This window comes from Leptidea sinapis, chromosome 7, assembly GCF_905404315.1.
Source record: "Leptidea sinapis chromosome 7, ilLepSina1.1, whole genome shotgun sequence".
Lineage (NCBI taxonomy): Eukaryota > Metazoa > Arthropoda > Insecta > Lepidoptera > Pieridae > Leptidea > Leptidea sinapis.
Window position 1 is genome coordinate 4259239 of NC_066271.1, and position 25061 is coordinate 4284299.

At 35.0% G+C, this 25061-nt stretch overlaps 1 protein-coding gene across 11 annotated transcripts in view; it reads right to left on the reverse strand.

Annotated features, from left to right (window-relative positions):
• Positions 1-15107: 15107 nt before the first annotated feature.
• Positions 15108-25061, reverse strand: part of LOC126965384 (dachshund homolog 2) — a 235616-nt gene continuing 225662 nt past the window's right edge. For 10 of the 11 annotated variants that reach the window (XM_050808958.1, XM_050808959.1, XM_050808957.1 and 7 more), the window contains 2 exons: positions 24728-24931; positions 15108-17347 (listed from right to left, as the gene is read on the reverse strand). In XM_050808958.1, the coding sequence (XP_050664915.1) occupies positions 17217-17347; positions 24728-24931 (335 nt within the window). In that variant the 3' untranslated portion in view covers positions 15108-17216. Of the gene's footprint in view, positions 17361-24727; positions 24932-25061 lie in introns of all 11 variants that reach the window. The other variant, XM_050808956.1, reaches the window with a different exon arrangement.

Below are 25061 nucleotides of genomic sequence, written 5' to 3' on the forward strand. Positions count from 1 at the left end.
TTTTATGAAAATAAGGGACGAGACGAGCAGGACGTTCAGCTGTTGGCAACTGATACCCGGTACAATGCTGTGCCGCTCAAGATTCTTGAAAACCCCAAAATTTCTCAGCGGCACTACAACTGCGCTCGTCACCTTGAGACATTAGATGTTAAATCTCATTTGCCCAGTAATTCCACTAGTTACGGCACCTTTCAGACCGAAACAATAATGCTCACACATTACTGCTTCAAGGCAGAAATAGGCGCCGTTGTGGTACCCATAATTGAGCCGGCATGCAAAGAAGCCTGGTGATTCGGATCTATTTCATTAGTTTTTGGGTCTATTAAGTCAACAACTGATGATCAACAACAACGGATGAGATTAAAGCAAGAAGACTACAGAAAGCGACCAGAATTGACCAATAGAATGTCTGGGTTCGTTTGGTGAGCAGGTTTTGGATTTTTCATCATAATAACGATATACCACACACATCTCTAGAGGTCTTAATACATCCATCATAAAGACCTGACCTTCAAATTTCCACCTGTTCCGCTATTTAGGCAATGTCAGGTTAACATTTTTATGGAAAAGGAGGTATACGCCCTTTTTTGGAAGGTGTGTTGTCACAAGGAAGCTCATCCACAGCTTTGTAGTACGTGGAAGAAAGCTCCTTGAAAACCGCACTATAGGAGGACCGCCACACATCCAGGTGGTGGGAATGATATTCTAACTTGTGTCGTGTCATGTGAAGGTGAAATTCGGTGGCAGAAATCAGGTGAAACAGCTAATCGGAACACTCCCCGTGAAAAATACGGTAGAAGACACACAATGAAGCACGATGTCTCTATACAACGCCAAGTGATCCAGCCGCCATATTTTTTTTTTAATTAAAAGAAAATAAAACTCAAAATAAAATTATTGGATTTCCATATGCGAGAAAACCTTTTTCCTACCTAATATTATATCTGTAGTCTAATATATAAAATTCTCGTGTCATGGTGTTAAACTTTGAACTCCTCCGAAACGGCTTGACCGATCCTCATGAAATTTTGAGTGAATATTGGGTAGGTCTGAGAATCGGACAACATCTATTAACTTACTTACTAAAATTTCATCCCCCTAAATGTTAAGGGTGGTCCACACGAATTTTTTTTTTAATTTTTTTTTAAATTTGTTTGATTATGAGTCAGAAACAAAAAAATACATACAACTTCAAATTTTCACCCTTCTACGATCAACAGTTACTTTTGTATCACGATTTTAATATCGGCAATACAACGTTTGCTGGGTCAGCTAGTATCTCTATATATTTTTAGTATTGTATATACATAACAATTTAAACACGTTGTGTAGCCGAGGCCAATAAATATAGTTTTCAGAATTCTTGTCTGTTATTATAATAAGCGAAAATCGGTTAACAAAAAAAGTACATACATTAATTAATTTAATAAATCAAAGACTATGTCAAATGTCGCATGGGTTGTAATTATTTTTTGTTAAAACCAGTCTGCTTCTTTCATTTAATAATAGAAAATCCTCTTTCGTTAAGAGAAACCCCTTTTAAGAGTTTTGTTGTTATTCTTGCGGATTGTGTCCTTTTATTCCAACATTTTGTTATTCAATTCTTAATTGAAATGAATAAAGATGTAAAAATACGACAGAGGAGAAAAGGATTTATAATTTTTTCGTCATGAATAAAAAGGTAGCCTTTCTAGTTCAAAAAAAAGGCATAAAAAGGCATTTATTTTCTCAAAATTGATTACTTTAAAATCCTTTTTGATGTCATTTCTAATACACTAGATACTACTACCGCTTCGGAAACAAATGACGGTCTGAGAGAGAAGAAGCGGCGGAAGATACTCTCCCAGCATTCTTTTTTAGCGCTCTTTATGATAAAAATATACAAGATTGTAGGTACTGTCATTGCTTTTGCTATAAAATAATCATAATCTAGTCCCAGGTTGTCCGATCACTTAGATATTCAGCTATGTAGTAATAAGATTTACGACAGTGATATTTCTTAATAAAACATTTAAATTTATTTATAGATAATGCCTGAACAGTAGCTGGGACTTTATTATAAAAGTGTATACATTACCTACTAGAATTAGTTACAAGCAACCCTTATTTCTTGTGTTATAATAATGAAAATCACTATTAAGAGAATTCTATCAATTAGTAGGTTTTAATTTGCTTAGCTAAGCGTTACCGAAAAAGCGAGACAGTAAAAAAAGACACAAAAATTCATAAGATTTAACGTGGGAAATAATGAGATAGGAAATATAGTGTTTTGGTACCAGGCGATCATAGGTGAAGAAGAGCTTGTCTTATGACTTAGACTTAACAACATATGTCTCAAGGTGACGAGCGCAATAATTGTAGTGCTGCTCAGAATTTTTGGGTTTCTCAAGAATCCTGCGCAGCACTGCATTGTAATGGGCAGGGTGTATTGATTACCATCAGCTAAACGTCCTGCTCATCTCGTGCCTTTCTGTCATAAAAAATAATCACATATTGAACTGTAAAAAAAATGGTAGTATCTACCATTCAGAAATGAATTATTAAGATCTGAGTAGAACGGACTCGAAACTCAGCGGACTTCTTTTTTTTTACATAAAATTTCGTTACAATGAAAATAATAATTTAAATAGATGGATCAGTTCTTCAGTTTCCAATCTGTGGTATCATTACGAAAGTCAATTATGTTATAATAACCTTTAACCACATAAACGTCTTTGAACAATTCTTTTTAATTTCGTAACACATATGTTTTGAACAATTTCTGGAATCTTCATGCAAGAGCATATACATACATATACATACACACTCACGCCTTGTTCCCGTCAGGGTAGGCAGAGACAATAGAATGCTATTTGCTTCTATCCTTACAAACCTCACGCGCTTCCTCTACATTCATTACTCTTTTCATACATGCTCGCCGGTTGTGAGGGCTTCGGACCTCTCCTTTTCTCAAAACGTCCCCAATTTGGTCGACGAATGTTCTACGAGGTCTCCCGACTTGCCCACATACACTTGCCTTATATAATTGATATGTCATTCTTTCTTCACTCATTCGCTCCACGTGTCCAAACCATTTAAGCATTCCTCTTTCAGTAAGTGTCACAACATCCTCTTTGAAACCACAGCGCGCTCGTATTACCGTATTCGGAATTCTATCAGTCTTACCCCACACATACTACGCAGTGATCGCATATCAACTGCGTTAATTCTGCTTTTATGCTTCTTCTGCCATACCCAACTCTATATAATATATATCATATACATAGCATATACATCGCCTCACAAAAGACTTACTTACTCTACTTAGCCGAGTAGTTTTATCATTAAAGCTCAACCTTTTCCGAAATGGTGCTAAATGTAAAAATAAAAGAGAAATTGATATTCATAAGTAGGCTATAGGCCAGTTGGAGGCTCCTTTGCACCGGATGGCGGCTAGATTATAGGTACCACAACAGCGCCTATTTCTGCCGTGAAGCAGTAATGTGTAAGCAATACTGTGATTCGGTCTGAAGGGCATCGTAGCTAGTGCAATTACTGGGCAAATGAGTACATCTTATGTCTCAAGGTGACGAGCGCAGTTGTAGTGCCTCTCAGAATTTTTGGGTTTTTCAATAATCCATACCATCAACTGAACGTCCTGCTCATCTCGTCCCTTATTTTCATAAAAAACGGCTGCTATAGTGACCCCAGGTGTTTGGCCCGGCATTTGGCCACACTCCTACACTCCAATGATCTGTGCTGCTGTCTCTTCTGCCTTCATGCAGGCTCTGCACATTGGACTATCCTCGACTCCTATATTAAACAGATGTTTATTAGAATGGCCATGACCCGTTATTACATGAGTTATTTCACGTTGCCTTGGTCGAGGGAGTTTTACCAGCTTGGCATTCATAAGTATATTTCCTAGACCTCCATGAATAAAGTGATTTTTATTTGAATAATTGGGAATTAAAGACAAAAATTTAAATATTTCGCACAACACAAGCGAATGAAGGCGAATTTCAAACATCAACAATAAAAGTAATAAAAGTGCCCGTCTGTCTGCCTGTAACTAAATCTTGCAATGTATCAAAACAAGTATCACTGCAATACTGCGTGATTCAATTAAATATTTTTGTATAATATTTTGTTCTTACAAATTATGCTACTAGTTGTATTATGTGTAAATTTAGAACAAAATCTTCATACAAAATTTCATCTTAATCGTTATAGCCGTTTCCGTGATGGTGCCAAGTTCAAATTAACTATTTATATATAATTAACAAATTTATATCTAAACAATAATTGATCGTTTGAACATATAAAAATAGTAAAGATAATTATTTTGTTTTTTTTTTTTTTTTTTTTTAATAGACCTAAATTAAATAAAGATTTAATCAAGTATAAGACTATTCCATTTAACTTGTATTATTATTATGATTTTGTTTGGTGGCCACTAATCTAAATAATAAAATACTAGTTGTTTACTAATATCGAGACAACAGTTAAACAAATATTGAGAATTTTTCCTAGCGAAACGAAATTTTAAACGAGTAATTCTTGTATATATAATCTGAATCTCGGAAACAGCTCCAACGATTTTCATAAAATTTTGTAAACATGGGATTTCGGGGGCGATAAATCGATCTGGTTAGGTTTCAATTAAAAAATTGTAGTTTTATCCATGTTTTAATGAGAAACTTTTGTTTTAAAATTTTATTTGTGTAACATTTTGATTTTAATTTTGTTGTTTTATATCTAGCTTGATTTCAATCTAAATGAAAATCAACATGAAAAAAAAAATCTCTATTCCTTCCTTATTCTTCGTTTCTTTATTAAGAATTATTTAAAATATTTCTTTGAACATTTATTTATATATCATTAACTAACATTGTTATTATTTTCTGTTAGTGAAAACTGTTTAACGTTACTGCATTTTAATCATGTTTATTATAAGTGCTGTTTGATTTGATAAATAAATAATACAAGGCAAGGCAAAGTCTAAGGCTTCTCAAATAGGGCAATAAAACATTGCCACGGCAATTACATAAGGCATATATCTTGGTGCTTAACGAACAGCGCGTCTACAAGACAATAAACAGGGCCATAGATCACGCAACGAGAACATCTCAAAGTTATTTAATTATCCTAAGGAAAAACTAATCCGTAGAGAGTGAAAATTACGCACCAAGTCGGCAGGTGATCGTGTGCGTATAGGTGCGTTTACAGGGTGTTACAATATTGTATTAAGATTTTTGAAGTGAAACTTCTTTGTCAACGCATGAGAGAAATTTTATAGCAAATCGTCGCCATTTTGATTTTGTTGTCAATATTGACAGTGTTGACAGCTGTCAGGTGAAGTGCGAAAAATGATTTATGTCTATTATTTTGAAGTTCAACTTCTTATGCGAGTTACAGCGCCAGTCTGTCTGGCTTCCCTTTCTCTCACGCATACGGCAACAATAATGTACATACACAAAATATTCTCATGTACATATTATTACTCAGGAATAAATTATATTTTATAATCAATAAAATATTTTATAATAAAATAATAAATAACCTTTCCTTACATTATCATTATTAATATATACATAAAATTTAAGTAATAACCTAAGCTTTTATTAAGTTCAACAATTTCAATATAAGATATTTAAACTGAAACTGAAACACACGTTTTTTTATATAGGGTCAAATGGACTAGTGGCAAGCTGATGTATAAAAATTTTATCTTTTCGTCCAAGTCTATGAATGCATAGTTCTAAGTATTTTACAGAATGTTTCTTTCTCTTTGACATATTTTAAAGTCTAAAGTAATTATTTTCCTACATATATTTGCAAAATCGGCCAAATTAAGAAGGTAGCTGGATCTATTATAGAAACTTTTCCACATATTATAATTAGAATTATCATGTGGACTTTTAAATATTCCAACAAGTTAATAGAGAAGTTATCAAAATTATCTATTAACTTATTAGTTTTGAAAATATTAAAAAAATGTCTGTTTCAACAAATCTGCTTGAATTCCTTCCGAGCACAGTCGAGGTGCAGAAAAAGCTTCCTATGTAGTGTTAGTGCTTATCCTTTGTTGCTTTTGAGTAAGTAGTAGTAAAGTCTATATACTTTAAATGTATTTGTTGCTAGCTGCTACCCGCGACATCAGTCGTGTTGATGTAAAGTAAAAACACTATGGTGGTATCTAACGCGACAGTTGCTACATATTGTACCGACTTCTTGTTTCAAGCAAAATTTGAATGAAATCTATTCAGTAGTTTTTGCGTTTTTCCCGGTCATATTACATAGAGACAAACAGAAAAAAATCAATAATCTTTATCTTTATTTGGATCCAGTATTACTTGATCACACAGGAATTATTATTTAAAAAATATATTCAATGCATAGTTTTTATTTTGTTAAGATTTTATTATATTGTGTTATATTATTTAATTTCAAGTAAGGTCCCTTAAATTATTGCAAAGTTACCATTAAGGTACACGCTGTATAAAAGACATACTTCAATAGAGACTAAAGGCGGCAAGAGCTGTCGTGTGCGACAATATTTATGCCCGCAATATTAACTGCGATGCGACACGAATAATTTATTTAACACAGCTTCTGAATGCGGCTTTCAACTAGTATCTGGAGCTTATATAATTTAAGTATTATTAAGATGAAAACTTTGCACTTCGTTATCATACAAATGTTTTCAGGTTCAATGTCCGTTTTTAACTAGAAACACTCAAGCGTTCTTCAAATACGTTCGTGAAGGGATGGAACAATATCATCATCAAATGAGGTATCATCACCATAATAGCAGTCGGAAGACGTCCACTGCTGGACAAAGGCCTCCCCCAAAGGCCTCCACGACGATCAGTCTTTCGCTGCCCTCATCCAACGTATTCCGGCGGTCTTGACTAGACCGTCGGTCGATCTTTGGGCCTACCAACGCTGCGTCTTGCGGTACGTGGTCGCCATTTGAGGAATTTGCTGCGCCACCGGCCATCTGTCCGTCAAACTATGTGCCCTGCCCATTGCCACTTTAATTTCGCAATTTTGTTGGTGACTTTGATTCTCCTGCGGAGCTCCTCATTTATGATTTCGGACATTAAATACCAAAAGAGCCCCATTTATTGCATTACTACTCTTCCACAGTACACCCTTAGCGCTGTGCTTCCCCGGGGCAAATAAAAGAATAGGGAAGTCCCCGGCCCAAGGGTATCGTAAAAGTGTCGATTAAGGCCATTTACCAGTGGGAGGCTTCTTTGCCCAGGATGCCGGCTATGGGTACTACAATGGTGCCTTTTTCTGCCGTGAAGCAGTAATGTGTAAGAATCATTATCTTTTGGTCTGGAGGGCGCCGTAGCAAGTGAAATTACTGGGCAAATGAAACTTAAAATCATCTGTCTCAAAGTGTGAAGCGCAATTGTAGTGCTGCTTAGAATTTTTGGGTTTTTCAAGAATCCTGAGTGGTATTGTATTGTAATGGGCCGGGAGTATTAATTAATAGCAGGTGAACGTCCTGCTCGTCTCATCCCTTATTGTCATAAAAAACCAAATGAATGCCAATAACGTGGTCATCTGGAAAGCGAACACAGATTCGAAGAATCTGGGGGACAATAAAATATTACCACATACACCATAACATCAGCTCGACCATTTGAGTCAGTGCTCTGTGAACGGCTAAATCACTTTGCGTTGCGTAGTGACGTCTTCTACCACATTTATTTAAAAAAATATTAACAAAATCTCTTAAAAACTCAAAATCCTTCAATCCAAATACAGAGTAGTCGTTAGAATCTTAATTTTGATTTTAAGTTATTTTAAAGATATATATATTGTTGTTTGTTTATTTGTTGTGACAATCTATTACTTTCACCTACCTATTTATGTATTACTTTATAGAATATGTATAGAATCTATAAATATATGTGTTTTCGGGTTAGTAGCGCCACACAATTCTCGAGTACTTCAGAAAACCAGCGCTGTAATATGTGACAGCATTAAGCTGAGGAGGAACTATTTTTCAGTTTTTGTTTATTTTTTTATTCATTAATTAACATTTTGTAAAACATATTATGTAAAACTGAAAATAAAACTTTATTGTATTCTATACTACTATCTATTTACCACGAGGAAGAGTTGTTTCACCTGATTCGAACGACATGTCATTAACTCGTATATCATGTTCACCATCTGGATCTGGATGTTCCTACATGGTGCAGTTTTGAACATTCAAACTAAATAGACCTTTGACAGCGCGGTTTCCAGGACGATACAACTACGGTACCCTCAACACAGCGCATACAACTATGCTGCGTTGTCAGTATTATAGTTTCTCAGGTAGTGCAGGGGAATTTAGACGGTTGAGCACTTAAAATTAGGTGACCTGTACGATTACTTGTACCTCTTCCATAAAAAATGAAGTTATAATCCACTAGATCAGTAACACCAACAATTCATGAATGCTTATTGGCCAGGTTAAATTTACAACATATCGTAAACAGTCGCTATTGGCTACTGGTGGAGTTATATAAGATGTTCTCTCTCTCTAGTCGTTCCCTCGTGACTGAGGATCGTGGTCATCAACACTTGGAGTGAACTATTTTTTTCCATCGGCTTCTGTCCATCGCGGCGCTGACGATGGGGCTAAACCTCGGGGACCTGGAGTCTTTTATTTCGACGGTCGATCTGGTAGGAGATCGGCCTCGGGCTCGCTTGCCATTTGTGTTCCCAACTACGATCAATTTCTCCAGGCACTCATTACCCCAGATAATGTGAGCCTTCTATGGGTTATAAGATTGATATTATATGCCAGTTCTCATTCTTGATTCTCGTGAACCGGTCCTCCTTCAGTGCATACCCCAGCTGATAGAATCACTCAATAAATTAGCTCAGTCAATCTTCTTTCATCCAATCTCTGTTCATGGCCATCTATCTGAACCTAGTGACAGTTATTGAAAGGGAAAGTTGAGGTAATTTGGTCATAAAGAAGAATTCAAGCAACATAATAGTTATCCCGAAATATAATGACAGGCTGGCGCTCGGGTAACAAGACGAAGACTATCGCGGAAAAATAATAAAAAAATTGACCTCGTTTTGAGCGACTAAATCCTGTTATTTTATGTAATAGCAAACCTAATATATATAATATATCGGGATATATATTCATAACAGTTTAAGATAAACGGGAAAAGTCTGTAGTTCTACAATTAGAATAAAATACTATGTTATTATTATAATTAGAGAGAAAATGGCTTATTAAAACTTAATTTTCTACTTTTGTAGCTTTTGCTTTATAAAACAAACTTTGTTGTGACTAAAAATATCCTGTTATATCTCTGTTATGCATTACATATTAAATAAATTCGTCATTTTTGTTGCAGTAATCAACATGTCAAGATATATAGCTAGTTTCCTGAAATGAATTATTAATAATTATTCTTACACGAGGCCAAATAGTACCTCTTTAGGGACTATTTGTGGCCAATTTTCCATACAAACCGTCTCGAGTCTTATATCCTTGGTTTTTAAATATAGACATAAATTATTTTCAAATAAGATACAATACTATAATTATCTGTGTCGCTCTGTTTTTTTTTTTATTTTTTTTTGTATGTAAGTGCTAGAGTACTTCAAAAAGTGCTTCGAATGGCTTAGGCATAAAGGCCGCAAACAGAGATATATTTTACAAACCCGACAACTATAAGTGGAAAAATCAAACTGTCTGACAAAATTTTTCCTTTAAAAGGCATTTATTTTCTCAAAATTTTCCTTAAGAATTCTTTTTGATGTCATTTATAGATCATACTAGATACTACTACCGCTTCGGAAACAATTGGGCTCTGAGAGAGAAGAAGCGGCGCAAAAAACTCTCCCCGCATTCTTTTTTTGCGCTCTTTTCAATAAAAATATATAATATTGTACAGTAATTTCTATCGCTATAAAATAATCATAATCTACTCCCAGGCTGTCCGATCACTTAGATATTCAGCTGTGGAGTAATAGGATTTACGACAGAGCCTTTTTTTATAAAACATTTAAATTTATTTATAGATAATTCCTGAACAGTGGCTGGGACTTTATTATAAAGTGTATATATACACTTACCCTTAAAGCTATTATGTATCTTATGAAGCCTACTAGAATTAGTTACAAGTAATCCCTTATTTCTAGTGTTATATGCATTGTATTTAGTTGCTTTACGGTTACTTGATTTTTTGGAGGAGCATATTGCCATCAACAACATTCTGATTTTGAATTATTCACTCACAATTTTTAATCGAAGTTTTAGTTGCGTTTCTCGCACTAATGATATTATGATTCAGAATTATTTAATCGGAGATTAACTCAGCAAATTTTGCCTAATATATCTCTATATCAAATTTTGCTCTTAATAGTGATTTTCATCATTATAACACTAGAACTAAGCGATTGCTTGTAACTAATTCTAGTAGGCTTCATTAGATACATAATAGCTTAAGGGTAAATGTATACACTTTTATAATAAAGTCCCACTCACTGTTCGGACTGTTCGGGCTGTGAAGATAGTATTGAGAACATTCTTCGCGCCTCTGGGCCCAATGGGGCAAGTGCCTCGACACCAAACGGCACAATGATGTATGACTCACTCAGACCAACATATTTGCGACGCTTGCTGTCTTCGGCAGTCGAAGCAGCAGCCCCAGCCCCAACTGACGTAACTTGGACATGAGAAGGAACCAGAGTGTCGATGCAAGTCGCGTCCCACACCAGCGCCCATCCGCGTGCCCAAGCCACCAGCGTCATTCCATCAGGATGCTTGCCATCGCGGCGTGTAATACCATTTGGCTCTAAAACAGCTAGTATATTAGGAGTGGCAAATGTCCTGCGGATGACTTCAGTAATATAATTAATGTTCATACCGAAGAAGTATATTATTAGAAGTATATTAGGTAAGTATATTGTATTAAATATATCATTGTCTTGTACTCATAGTACAGACTATGCCTACAGGAGCAAGATAATTTGAGTAAAAGTGTGTCAACATATTATTTATTTATTCATGTGTCGGTGGCCTCACCAAAGCGCTTAGGTTCGATCCGCATCATTCACGTACCAATGTGATTTACGTTTTGTAAAGTCGGCTATGCATCAGCATAGCCGACTCTTAAATACCATTCTGTTCAGTGATTCCTAAATCACATCAGTGATTCCTATGGTATTTAAGAGCCGCGGTGATCAAAAACCATCTGGTAATAATACGTATTAAGACTCATTTGTCCTCCTCTTCTATAAAAGACAAAATAAACTTTTATAAACCGATTATAAGGTAAATATATAGATTATTGATGTGGTTGCTAATTATGGGCCTTATGAGAAAGCTTATGGTTGCTCAAAGGGCAATGGAGAGGGCTATGCTCGGAGTATCCTTGCGAGATCGAATCAGAAATGAAATCAAAGTAACCGACATAGTCCAGCACATAGTTCGACGGACAGCTGGACGTTGGGGCAGTAAAGTCCTCGAATGGCGACCACGTACACGTAGATGGACCTACGATCTGGTCAAGATCGCCGGAATACGTTGGTTGAGGGCAGATACACCGATCGTCGTAGTAAACTTTGGGGGAGGCCTTTGTCCAGCAGTGGACGTCTTCCGGCTGATGATGGTGATGATGATGATAAGGTAAATGCACAAACGATACAACTAAGAAGAATACAAAAATGTCTAAGAAAAACAACAAATTGAATTGTCATTTGTGTTCAGCCTATCTTATCCATTGAGTTACCATTTAAAGGGTTGGCTGGATATTTGCCCCGGAGCGTTTCAAAATATTTAGATGTATGAACCCCATTTCCAGCCTAAATCAAGCAGAAATGTGTTCAGGATACCTCAATAAGTGTTGAACGATTGCTCGGTGTCCGACATCATAAGGGTTGATACCATTGGTCACCGCGCCCGCCCGGGGCAAACACAAAAATCATTCATATGGACGAAATAAAATTGCATCCCAAACCCGGTGTTCATCCGCCGAAAATCTATTAGCAATAAATATGAAGTTTTCCGATTTAACCGGATTTAAAATGGCGGACTAGTGAAGTGGAATATTGTACGAAGTTCAGTACTTAATCTGTTTTATGTAACTTTAGTTCCAGTGGCGTCTGTGGTTTATTTAATGGAGGATTTTTATGCCCTTTCAGCATATTATTCTTAGCTCGTTATTAACAATTCAGTCAAGCGAAAACTCCTACCTGTTGTATAACGACCCAGTAATACTCAATAAATATTTTTTGGGAAATTTCTTAATACATTAATTATTATTAGATACTAGCGGAATTCTACAGACGTCGTCCTTTATACACGTCCACAATTTGAAAAATTGGTGCAGCAGTTAGGAGGAGTTCACTAACATACACATGGGCAGGAGGATTATATATGGACTGAATTAAGAATCTTAACCATTCTCAAATTAAATGCAACACACAAAAAATCGTCAATATCGGTCCAGCCGTTTAGGAGGTGGTTCAATTGTGAATCTAAACCATCCTCGAATCCACTTGATTCATACACACAAAAAAATTCATTCAAATCGGTCCAGCTCAGTAGGTAGTGACTGTCAACACACGTACAGAAAAATTATGTATATAAGGATAATAACTAGCTTTTATTTTCAACTCTATGTTGAAAATGGCATACGTATTTTAATAAAGTATTTTTGCCCGACTACGAAGAAGCAAATGGAGAGAGGAGAGAGCAAAGGGCATTTTGACACGTATGTGTTCCCTCGTTCGTCTGTCCCTTATACATTCTAAACTATTTATCATTAACAGACGAGATATCGCGGATGCTATCCCAAGAAATCGCCAAAGTAACGCATAATTGGACCCATTTCATGGTGGTTTATATAAAGCTTATATTTTTACAAAAAATAATTATAATATATCTTCAGAATATGTGAAGAAAATACAGTTTTTCTTTACATTTCTATTTATATAGACAGTGCAAAAAGAAATCACTAAAATACCCCTAACTTTTACAGTTGGAGCCAAGCAAATTATTCAATCTAGATAAAAATTGTACAATAATGTATTAACTGTACACCAATACTGTTTAACATGACATAGTTTTGTAAAGGAAATTATATTATGTTTGTAATAGATTAAAATTGCTTCTAATTCTGAATTAAAACTATGGCGATCTTGTGCGAGAAGGGTAGCCTAGCTCCACTCGATTTCTCAAGGCCTCCAGTACCAAGCCAACGGCCTTAATTATCTTGTGTTTATAGGCTATGTCACGTTAAATAGAATATGGCATCCTCTCCTAACAGCACTTATCCTAGCGGAACTAATGTCCTAACATGAACTGAATCCATTTTTGAAGCCAAACTTTTAAACGGACATTTAGGCTGCTAGCTGCTTGGCCACTCTCTGTGCTGTCAGATTTTAGCGTTACACGAGAGCGTCAGATTTAATATAGGCATACAGAGTGGCAGCGGTCTTGGGAGGTTATCCTCAGTGTGCGTGGCCTAGCTGTTTTCTGTATAGCTAGTACCTTTCACCCATGTCTATTCCTATCTCTTTATCTTCTCTTATATGCATATCCATTTTGTCGATCATAAGTAAACCGGGTAAATTGTCCTTCACGTCTTTTTTTAACGTTTACTGCCTACGCTTTATATTAAGTTTCGCTTCTATCGGGCGTCTAAACGTCACTGTTATTTTTATATTCTGCAGTTGTCGGGAGTAATTTAAATATAATAATATGAATATCGTTGCTCTCAGATTAGTTTCCATGCCCTCGATGGCTGGGAATAATATCTGTTGCGTGTTTCAGTACAATATCAATCAGGTTGCAATTCATGGTTGGTATATACAATTATTATGTTATCAATCTGTGTGAAAAAATGATATTTTTTCTTTCGTCAGCGTATTTTGCTCTTCTTTACAGTTTTCTACGGTTAGCAGGATGTAATCGAAAATTTTTCTTGTGAGAATAAACGAAAAAGGGTCACCTGATATTAAGTGATCACCGCCGCCCACATTCTTTTGCAACACCAGAGGAATCAAAGGTGAAGTATCGGCCTTTTATAAAGGCGCTTTTTTGAGGGTGCCCATGTCGTGACGTCCTGAAAATATCGCATGAAGCTTGGTGGTACGTGGAAGAAAGTTCCTTGAAAACCTCACAGTGGGGGAACGCCACACATCCAGATGGTGGGGATGATATCCTAAGAGGGCGGGTCGTGCAAAGGTGAAATTTGGCGGCATGAATCAGGTGAAACAGCTCTTCGGAACACTCCCCGTGATAAATGCGGTAGAAGACACAAAGAAGCAACGCAACGTGACGTTTTCAAACACACAGGAAATATTACTTATCTCATTTAATTCAAAAAGATTCGATTTCTAGCAGAAAAACATTATCATGCTTTTGTTTAGAGACCAAGAGATCAAAAACAATCAAATATAATGTAAATTTGGTTCAATATATCATGAATTTTGATGATAGTAAATTGATGTGGTTTTCAGTTATTTATAGATAGTCGAGAAAATAATTCAACATTTTTTCTTTAGTAAATATCAAATGATTATGGCGTCGAATAAATTCCAATTTAATGTAATGGTTTATTTGAAATTACACCATCACATGACACACCATAAACTTGGATATCATCTAGATGTATAGATTTCTTTACAGTGCATTTTTCAAGTAACCGTCATACCACGTACTAACCGTGAACCCAACCCAACTTTGAACTGAGCTTCCACGACTGTGCGCATTCAAAAAAGCGCAAACACTTTTATGACAATAAGAGACAAGACGAGCAGGACGTTCTGCTGATGGTAATTGATACGACCTACCCATTACAATGCAGTGCCGCTCAGGTTCTTGAAAAACCCAAAAATTTTGAGCGGCTCTACAATTGCAATCGTCACCTTGAGATATAAGATGTTAAGTCTCATTTGCCCAGTAATTTCACTAGGCGCCCTTCAGACCGAAACACACTAATGTTTACACATTACTGTTTCACCGCAGAAATAGGCGCCGTTGTGGTACCCATAATCTAGCCGGCTTCCTGTGCAAAGGAGCCTCCCACTTAATGATTATTTGGCAGTTTAACAGGGAAATATAAGAAAAGTAAAATCAAAACACCAAATGATAATTTTACATTTTAATCTTGATATTTTCCTCTACAATACAAGGCACACACACAATTTTAAAAGTAAATTAATCATAATTAAAATATAAATAAATAATAATGCTCGCGTCGTTACATAAACATGACAAACCGTAAATACAAGCCTCAACTAATTGACAATCTAGAAATCGTGTATGCCCAAAGAAATAAATTCCGATGAACACCTTACATTTTAATTGTGATAGAAAACTGATATGGAGTTTGAAAACCACATTCATACGCTGTACACCACACAGTCATTCGTCTAAACATTTATTATAACAACTAATTTAATAATTACTTCGCATTTATCCGTTACAGATTAAGTTATACTTCCCAGCTTCTATCGGCGCTGGACTATTTCGAGAGTATTTGAAAATAATACGCGTTAATTAATTGTAACACTTTCGGTGATGATATTTACAATAGCCAAACGCCAATTTAGACTTAGAAAGGATTCGTAATCGTACTGATTAATAAAACTATCAATTTTATCTATAAACTTTAACCTACAATACTTATACTTCTAACCACGTTAAGATATGGGGTGCTAAGTGAACGCGCTCTGTATGTTACGACTTTTGACAGCATCGCTCAAAATGTTAAAGATATAATCAAATTTATTAACATTGCTATGTTTATAAATGATTTTCACTGCGTATATACTATAATGTATAGCTACAAAAGTCCTGAGCCTTCCTATTTTCAGTAAATTGTCTCTTTCATTTAAAATATATAGATTGGTGTTTAGTATCTGTTAAAACATTCATTACTTTAATATCTTTATGTTTGGTTAGTCAAAAGTCGTAATATTTCGGCAGTTTCACCTTAAACTTTACAATGTCTACAAGCGAATATTAAATCACTGTTCGCTCTAACAATTTTCCCGTTCAGTCACACTATATTGCGTAAATGAGTTTGTTATTTGCGATCACTAACTTACTTTTAAGTTCTATAATTTAAGGGATACTCTAGTATCAATTACATCTAACCATTGCACAAGACTGTTTAAAAAAACATCATTAAAGATCACAATATTTTAACCCCCTCATTCATAATGGTCCGGTAACTTAAAACAGCCGCTAAGGAGTGTTTTTTCTCATTCTGACATAGGTTAATAGAAGAAGTGAGAATTAGCAATGCTTTAAGTTAGCAGACTATTATGAATAAGGGGGTAAAAGATATTCCCTGAAGTTTATAATCAAATGACACCCAATTGATTTTGAGAGTAATTAATGTATTTAAATCATTGAATACTGAAATATATTTTATAAAAAAACCGTAAGCTTAAAAGAAATTTGACCACGTAATTATTTTGTACCTATAGAGTTACCATCCAAATAATAATAATAATAAGGACGATCTTAAGAAAATAACAGTAAAATTATATTCTAATCATAACCATGATTTTACTTTAATTAATGTCTCTTAATACAGCTACATTATATTGTTATACATTGTTCCACAGTTATATTGTATATGAGGGCACAGAAAAGTTTTTAATTTATTAAAATACAGTCTTCCTTCAATTCCAAGTTGTTCTGTTTCTTACTCTTAGCATTAAAAATTGATCATGTTGAATTAAGATAAAAAAAAAGAATAATACAACGAACACTTAATAAGTAAATATGGCATTTATCAATCGAGATATAAGGTACATGTTTTAATATTAAATGTTTTCGAATAAATTACGTGAATCGTCGAGAAAACCTTAAAGCTAGATAAAATACAAGAAATATATACAAATTTCACTATGGAAGAAAAGTTATCGTAGGTCAACTTACGGAACAAACCTACGCTCTTAAGACAATAATAATAACAGTTTATTTACATTGACCACAGCCAAAGTATAACTTTGGCGAGATCTTGTTATGAATACCGAATTTTTATGTTGAATTTTAAATATACACAAACTTGCGGTTGTTTGCGAATGAATTAATAATACAACCGATACATTAACCAATACAATCTTTGGATTTACTTTTCTCTAAACTCTGGTTTTACGCTAATGATTGGTTTCCTCATATCGTCGCTTTCTTTATCGCATTGCTGGTTGTCGGGGTGTTCCATGACCCCGGGGGTTGATAGCTAAGTGGCCGAGCTAAACAGTACTGAGTTCTTGTAGTAGCCAGCCCGGTCAGACAATGGACTCTTCACGTCTCGCTCCATAGCCTGCTGACGAGATTTCCTCTCCATTTCCAATTCTTGCGCCAAAGACTCTGTTGACAAAATCTGCTATCAATATAAAACTATACAATAACATGACTACTTTTACATATAATCAACTATTAATCAATGTTTCTCTTTATAAGGATAGGACTATGTGTCATAGAGATTTACCCCCTTATTCATAATGGTCCGCTAACTTTAAACAGCCGCTAAGGAGTGTTTTTTCTCATTCTGACTTAGGTCAATAGGAGAAGACAAAATGAGAATTGGCAATGCTTTATGTTAGCAGACTATTTTGAATAAGGCCGTATTAGTGCAGTGTTTCCTATACGACGATACGACATTCTAAAAAGCCGCAATGCTACTGTGATTCCTCTGTTGTTGCATGAGAATTTGGACGGCGGTATGAATTAAGATCAGGTACGCTCGTTTGTCCACCTCTTCTATAAAACAAGAGGCGATGGGATATATTGACATATTCTGCAGTGTATAGACAGAGTGTGCGAGAGAGAAGAATATCTCTAATGGATATATACAACAAGATAGAAAAGGAAAGCGAATTTATTGTTACTGTAACCGATTATGATTGGCAAGTCATAAAAAGCCACGCTTGGCATTAGTTCCTATGTATTTTGAATATTAACCTCTAGTTAACGTCACGGACTAGTAAAAAAAGAAGGACTCCGCGCCGTGATATTAGCAAGTGAAGCACCGTTATGCTAGTGTGTGTGCGGTTGCGGGTTATACCAGTTACACAATTTTTTCTCCCTTAAATAATCATATATCCACAAATACTTTTATAATATTGTTTTTACATATTTTCACAACGCACGACGGCATTTTTAAAATATTTTATTGCGACGCAAACTGATCTGTCACAGACGATGGCAAGTCTCATAATGGCAGCCGATCGGCTTGTATTAGTGTAAGTGTATGCGTGGGGCTATGTATTTACACGTTTGCTTGTTTTGGTGCCCCACTGTTACGTAAGGTCACACGGAGTCCTTCTTTTCTTACTCGTCCGTGGTTAACGCACACATTGATAAATAAAAATTGGTACGGCTGTCAAGTTGTCTATACACTAGTGTTTGTCTTTGCTCACAGCACTATTTAATAGTTAAGCTTTTACAAAACCAAAGATTTGCTATGCACTTTAACCTTCCAACGATACCCTAAAGTATCAAAGATATAGGCAAGGTATTGCTTTCATACTTCTCCTCCACTCTGTTAAATTTTAGTTCAGTTGCATATACATTGTAGGAATATTGTACTCTTTGGAATGCTCTTTTACGTATGTCATCAAAGTACACATGCGTTGCCCTCGAAAATGTCATTAGTGTTTCGAGCAAAGCCAACTGACATCAAACAGTCTCTCCCGCGTCTATCCCACTTATTAATTTAATATTGGAATAGTCCCTTCTTTAAAACGTTTTGCTAAATGTATATTGCATTGATGTTAAACGTAGTTTTTCTCATATTTATAATGAATCTTAGCAGTTGGTAAAAAGTATTTGGTGGCATTTGTTTTCTTAGCCTATAAATACCATAATTTCATGATATTAAAAGAGAATAAAATTCAAAAAACGTAGGTAATATAGATGCAATATGTAACATAGACGATGCTAAACGCGGCGAATGGTCCCAAAAACCCCAAAGAAACCGAATAAATGAAACTATTATTTCCGGAAACTTCTATATTTTCTTAACAACCAAAAAACATACTTATAAAATAAAACTACAGAAACTTTACGTGAGCTTATTGAATAGACACTTAAGTAAAATGATAAAGATGAACATGTTTTTAGAAGAGGAAATGCAAAACAATGCTTCAAACAGAAAAAATAATCGCGCAAAAAATAAGATGCTCTAATAAGATTTTAAGAAAATTGACAAAGTTCGTGAAGAGGCATGAGTCGGTGAGGTAAGGCAATTGTCTCCGAAAACGTCTACGTTTTACGAAATATGCTTATTCAATTTCATGCAACGCTTGTCGCCTCCTGCAATTTACGAGATATAAAAGATATAAACGGAATCACGTTTTTGCTTACTCCCGTGGAACATTTTTTTAACGGAGAATTCAATTTCTTGTAACTTTTTTAAGACAGAAAGAAAGATAAATCTTTTGTAATCCAGGAACCTACTTAACACTATGTTATTGTTGCTAACACTTTTAAAATAAAAGAAAATGCTTTTGATTATTTTGATCACAGTGACAAATGCATTTGGCAGTGGTAAAATATCGGATACACGTTTTTCCTGGCTTGCTTGGAACATTTTTTTAAAGGAGAATTCAATTTCTTGTAACGTTTTTAAGACATAAATAAAGATAAATATTTTGTAATCCAGGAACCTACTTAACGCTAAGCTATTGTTGCTGACAGTGTTGAAATAAAATTATAATGATTTTGATTATTTTGATCACAGTGACAAATTCATTTGGCAGTTGTAAAAACTCAATCATAATCTGATTTGTTTTAGCGAAGACTTGCTTTAGGGCATCACACTCACAAGTGTCGCACTGAGGGTTGTCCCGAAACAGAAACCTATTATCTCGGGTGAGATTATTCGCCTAGGGCGTTACAATTAAATATTATACACTTAAAAGCTTCGGCCTTTGCCGTTTCACTTCGCTGCCACCCCTAAATGTCCTATTAGGTCTGTTTGAATACGTAATATTTTTGCATTTGCCGCTTCTAAAACAGAATTGCCGGTTCCTTTGAGAGCTATAATCTATTTGTTCTTTGAAATAACCGGTGAGCGTTTGTTAAGGAAAAACTTTTGATCAACTCAATTCATTTAAACGTTGCCTCCACTGTGCAACTTCAAAAATAAATGAAGCATAACACGGATTAGAATTGAACAATCCAACTATAAAGTATTGCTTAGGTTTTTTGAGTTGAAGCAAAGCATTATCATTGTGATTTAAAGAGAAACGAATCGATTCAGTAATTAAATAGAAGATCAACCAAGAAATTACGTCCCCGACGCCTTTTTTTTCGATAAAAATACAAAATTATCATTCTCGCTTTGTTCTCACAAAAACTTCAACTAAAACTTCCTTCATTTTTAACAATTTAAATGTACTAAATTTATTTCTCCTAAAGTTTGTTTTTTTGTAATTCAATATCTTTGATAAAAATGGTTTTTCAGGCACGAGTGTGTTAATTAATGTTGAAATTATTTTTTGTGTCCTCTTTGTGTTATTCGAGAAGTTCTAAACTCGGGTCAAAGGATTATTTTTTGATATTGTTGATAACGAGTTTAATGAAAGATAAATTGATTGATATAACAAGAGTAAGTATATAGCAAGTGAAGGCTTCGCTCCCACACCATTGTGTTGAGGCGTATCAAATTATACTGATCGAAATGATTTCCCATTAATCAATCCAATATATTTTTTCACTAACCCAATGTTTCGTGACACAATTAGACACATTTGGATTATAATCGAATAAAAATAAAGAATAACACCATCTTTGAAACTGAGTTTAAGGATTAAGGAGATTAAAATAGATTGAAGCAAGGTAGGCGTGACTTAGCTTCGTGACAAAAAAGGAAGTAGTCTCAATAAACGGGATACCATGCGCGCGACAGCATCAAGAAGTAAACTACGTAACTGGCATATAAATTTAAATCAATGATAGAGAAAATCAATTATAGGCAAAAAATTTGAAACACACAAGTTTTCAAACTAAACTTAATTTTGTTATGTTTTTAACCGACTTCAAATAGGAGGAGGTTCTCAATTCGTTCGATATTTTTTCTATGTATGTACACCGATTACTCTGAGATTTATGATCCGATTTACGTAATTCTTCTTTGGTTCGATGCGGTATAGGTGCCATTTGATCCCATAAATTAGTTATAATGTTGTATAATTTTATATAGTTTGGCCCGGTAGTTTTCATTTTATGAACATTTTTTATGAAAATTTTTGTTTACGTGGATGATATAATTGTTTTTTGTGTACAGCTGTTTTAGGAGTTTTCATTCAGGTTGATTATATATTATTATTAACTCAAATTATGAAATCAAATTTTGACTACAAATATTTTGTATTTTAGTGACGTTTTATCGACAGCCTAACAAAGATTTTCTTAATTCCTTTTTCATCGAGAAATTTTAATCACGATTTAGCACATGTAATATTTGATTAGGATAGTCAAAATGAAAAGATAAAAATAGACCTATAAGCAGAAGAAGAAAACAAAATTGTAAGAATGCTCTTTAAAAAAACTGAATTAAATGAAGCATGACCATGTTACGCTGGATGCATAATGCAAGCTTCCTTCCTCATTATGCATGTATCTTCCATTAAAAAGAAAAAAGTTAATATCGACAAAGGTTTTGGGCGCACCTGTGCGGTACATTTTTATTTCCATTCATTTTACAAGCGCACCTAAAAATTGGCCGGGAAAGTTTCGTCTTTATTAATTTTTCAACTTGGCATTACTTAACAACAGTTGCTTCATCCGTTTCAATGGTTTATTTAACTGCAATAATCGCGGTCTGTGTTGCAAATTTTATGTTATAGATTAAATTTATCAGAGTCTTAATAAATGTGCGCTTTATTAATATGAGTAGATTCTTGACTGATGTTCTTAATTTATATTTAGCAGCTTATCATATGCTTATGTTACTAGACCTTGGGCAGACTTAGATGGCAAGGCAAGCAAGGCTTTTTTTTAAATGAAAATCAGGAATGAGACGAGCAGGACATTCAGCTGGTGGTTATTGATGCGCCCTGCCCATTACAATGCAGGTTCGTTCATTATTATTGAAAAACCCAAAAATTCTGAGAGGCACTACAACTGCGCTTGTCACCTTAAGACATAAGATGTCAAGTCTCATTTGCCCAGTAATTTCACTTGCTACGGCACCCTTCAGACCGAAACACAGTAATGCTTACACAATCTGCTTCAGGGTAGAAATAGGCGCCGTTGTGGTACTCAAAATCTAGCCGGCATCCGGTGCAAGGGAGCCTCCCACTGGTGGCCTTGCCTAAACTTAACCAGGAGTCACCTACGAACCCTCACAGGATTCCTCTGGAGTGTGAGGCCTTCAACACCATGAGCTCTCCCCCGTGACCTCTGTGAGTGTTATTTTTTTCGAAATATACTTATAGCATCGCTAAAGATTACAGTGCCCAGAAATATAGAAATAGTCTATGATTAACATTACAAGAAACTTATTGAAAACACTGGTAGGTACAATGTGTAGAAATGTACTTCAAATGAGATACAGAAAGCCAATTATTTCTATTTTAAAAAGCACTTCGCGTGTTCCCGTGTGTTTAAGACTAGGGTACCGCTCAAATTAGTGGCATTTTCCAATCGAGAGCTAATTGTCTGAAGAACGCACCATTCAGGAATAGTTTATGCCAATTGATTGATTTATTACCCTATTACATTTGATTTTCTATTTGAAATGAAGTAGGATTTTGTATAATATTGGTAGGTATTTGAAGTTCACGAGTGGATACATAAAAACATATTTATATTATTACCAAGCATCGATTATCAGTTACAAAATTAAATCGAGTGAATAAATTTTTGAAGATTTTTACTTAAATATATATTTATTTAGGCAGATGTAGACGTTAATAGGGTTGAAAAAAGATTCCATTTTTTCTGAAGCCAAAAAGTAAATTTAAAGAACAAAAAATAATATTTTATTGAGTTTATATATAATTGAATAGACACTAGGCAAACATACTTGGGTTGGCTGGAATAAGAGAATATTCCATGCACATTGGATCATCTGAATTGTTTAAGTCACGAAAATTTGGGCCAAAAATCCATAGCCAATCTAGCTAAATCTAGAGCCATACAAAGTATAATTTCTAAAAAACAATTACTGCAGTAATTGATAAAAATCAAAAGGAGCAAAAAATGAATAATATTTTGCTTAGTAAAAAAATTGTGCGATCATATAATCGGTATTTTCCCAATAATAGTTACACTCAGCCTAGCCTATCAAACCATTCCAAATAATAACAACATTTCACACAAACCAATAACAACATACCCGTATTTCAATAAGCTATTCGATTTTGAGCATGGCAATAAAATTCGTAATGTTTACCGTTCATTTTGTACTTTTAAAATACTTCACATTCTCAATTCCACAATGGCATGTGATATTATGATCCGCCTGTTCCGAGATCGTTTCTGGGCCCTCTCGCAATCGTACAGACCCTTGCAATATTATTTATCAATAATATCTGGTTTCGATAAAATTCTACATGAAAATATTATGTATTGCAAAAGTCAAATTCCGTAATGGCTCTTCTAAGTTTGATGTAATACAGTTTTTTTTTTTATGTTATGAATCACCTTTTCTATAGTCAAGTATAAAACTTTAATGTTAAATCCGTTTTGTTAGTTCACATGTAGAATGCACTAAACGCCCGCCCGCATTTCCTACGGTAAGGCGTTAAACTCGTCCTTCACGGAAGAATCGGCTTCCGCTGAACTCTCGACTGAACGAACAGGTTAATTCTACTAGTTACAACGCACTTCAAACCAAAACACAATAATTCTTGCACATTCATAATGTTCGTTCCCCATATAGAGTATGTTACGTCCCGGGCATCTAATTATGTTAGGATAGATTATGATGATAGATGGATTAGGATAGGAAACAAAAGATTTTTTTTTGTAGCAACAATCTTACAAATTTCACTATACTACTCATTGGTACGGAGCAAATTGGAATATGGATCGGAAGTTTGGAGACCTCAATAAGCGATACACGTGTTAAGAATAGAGCGATTTCGAAAAATATTTATTTGGCATTTAATGCATTCGTATGGACTATCAAGTAAAAGTCTGTCTTCTTTTACTAATAGACTCGTATTATTTATACTGTGAAGCATGTGGTAGATACCTGTAACTAATTATTTGTTACATATAGTACACTATAATATTTTGTGTGTATCGTAATATTTAGTGCATCGTTATATACTAATGTTGGTATTTCTAAATAAATAAAAAAAATCAATGTAGAAGAAAGCCGTCTGTGTCCTCGTAAAGAACCCACTCACTGGTAGAATGTTCCGGCGGTTTCACTGAAGAAAGTTACATTTTCCCCCCTTCAAGCACTAGTCGACGATCTCACGATGTATGTATGCGATGTATCTTAAAATACTCAAAGAAGCGTCCATACAGAGCTTTAAGTAAACAAAGCTCTAACTAAGCAAGAGGAAACTCACATCTAGGATGGGCTACAGGCATGTGATAGAGGCACAATATATGGCACTCTGAGAGAGAGGTATTTGTAAAGCAAATTCTGGCAGTATTATTTTGCCTATACCGTACCAGTAATAAATTGAAGTTAAAAACTCCACCATTAACGTTACGCCTTATAGTTAACAGAAAGAATAGTGGGTAGGTTTGAAGTATATAATTAATGATGTAAAAATGACTTACCGGAGTAATTTTGCCAGAAGGCTGCACCTCCACTCATAATGTCCACTGGTGGGGGTGGATAGTTCCACTGTGGCTTGTCTGGAGTGCGGGGGCGCTCCCGCTGGAAGGGTGGGGATGTGCTCGGGGGTTCGGTGCTCGGCGGTTTACTTTCCATGCCGTTTTCTCGCTCGGGCCGGTTCTCTTGTGACGGTGGTATTAGATTTTCTGAAAGAAAACTGTGCTTTTAGCATATTTTCAATAGTATATGAAATTAACTATTGAAGATTTCTTACTAACAGAGTCCTATGCGAATCGGACGATGACGGAAATAAATATTTTGTTAAAGTAATCAAAA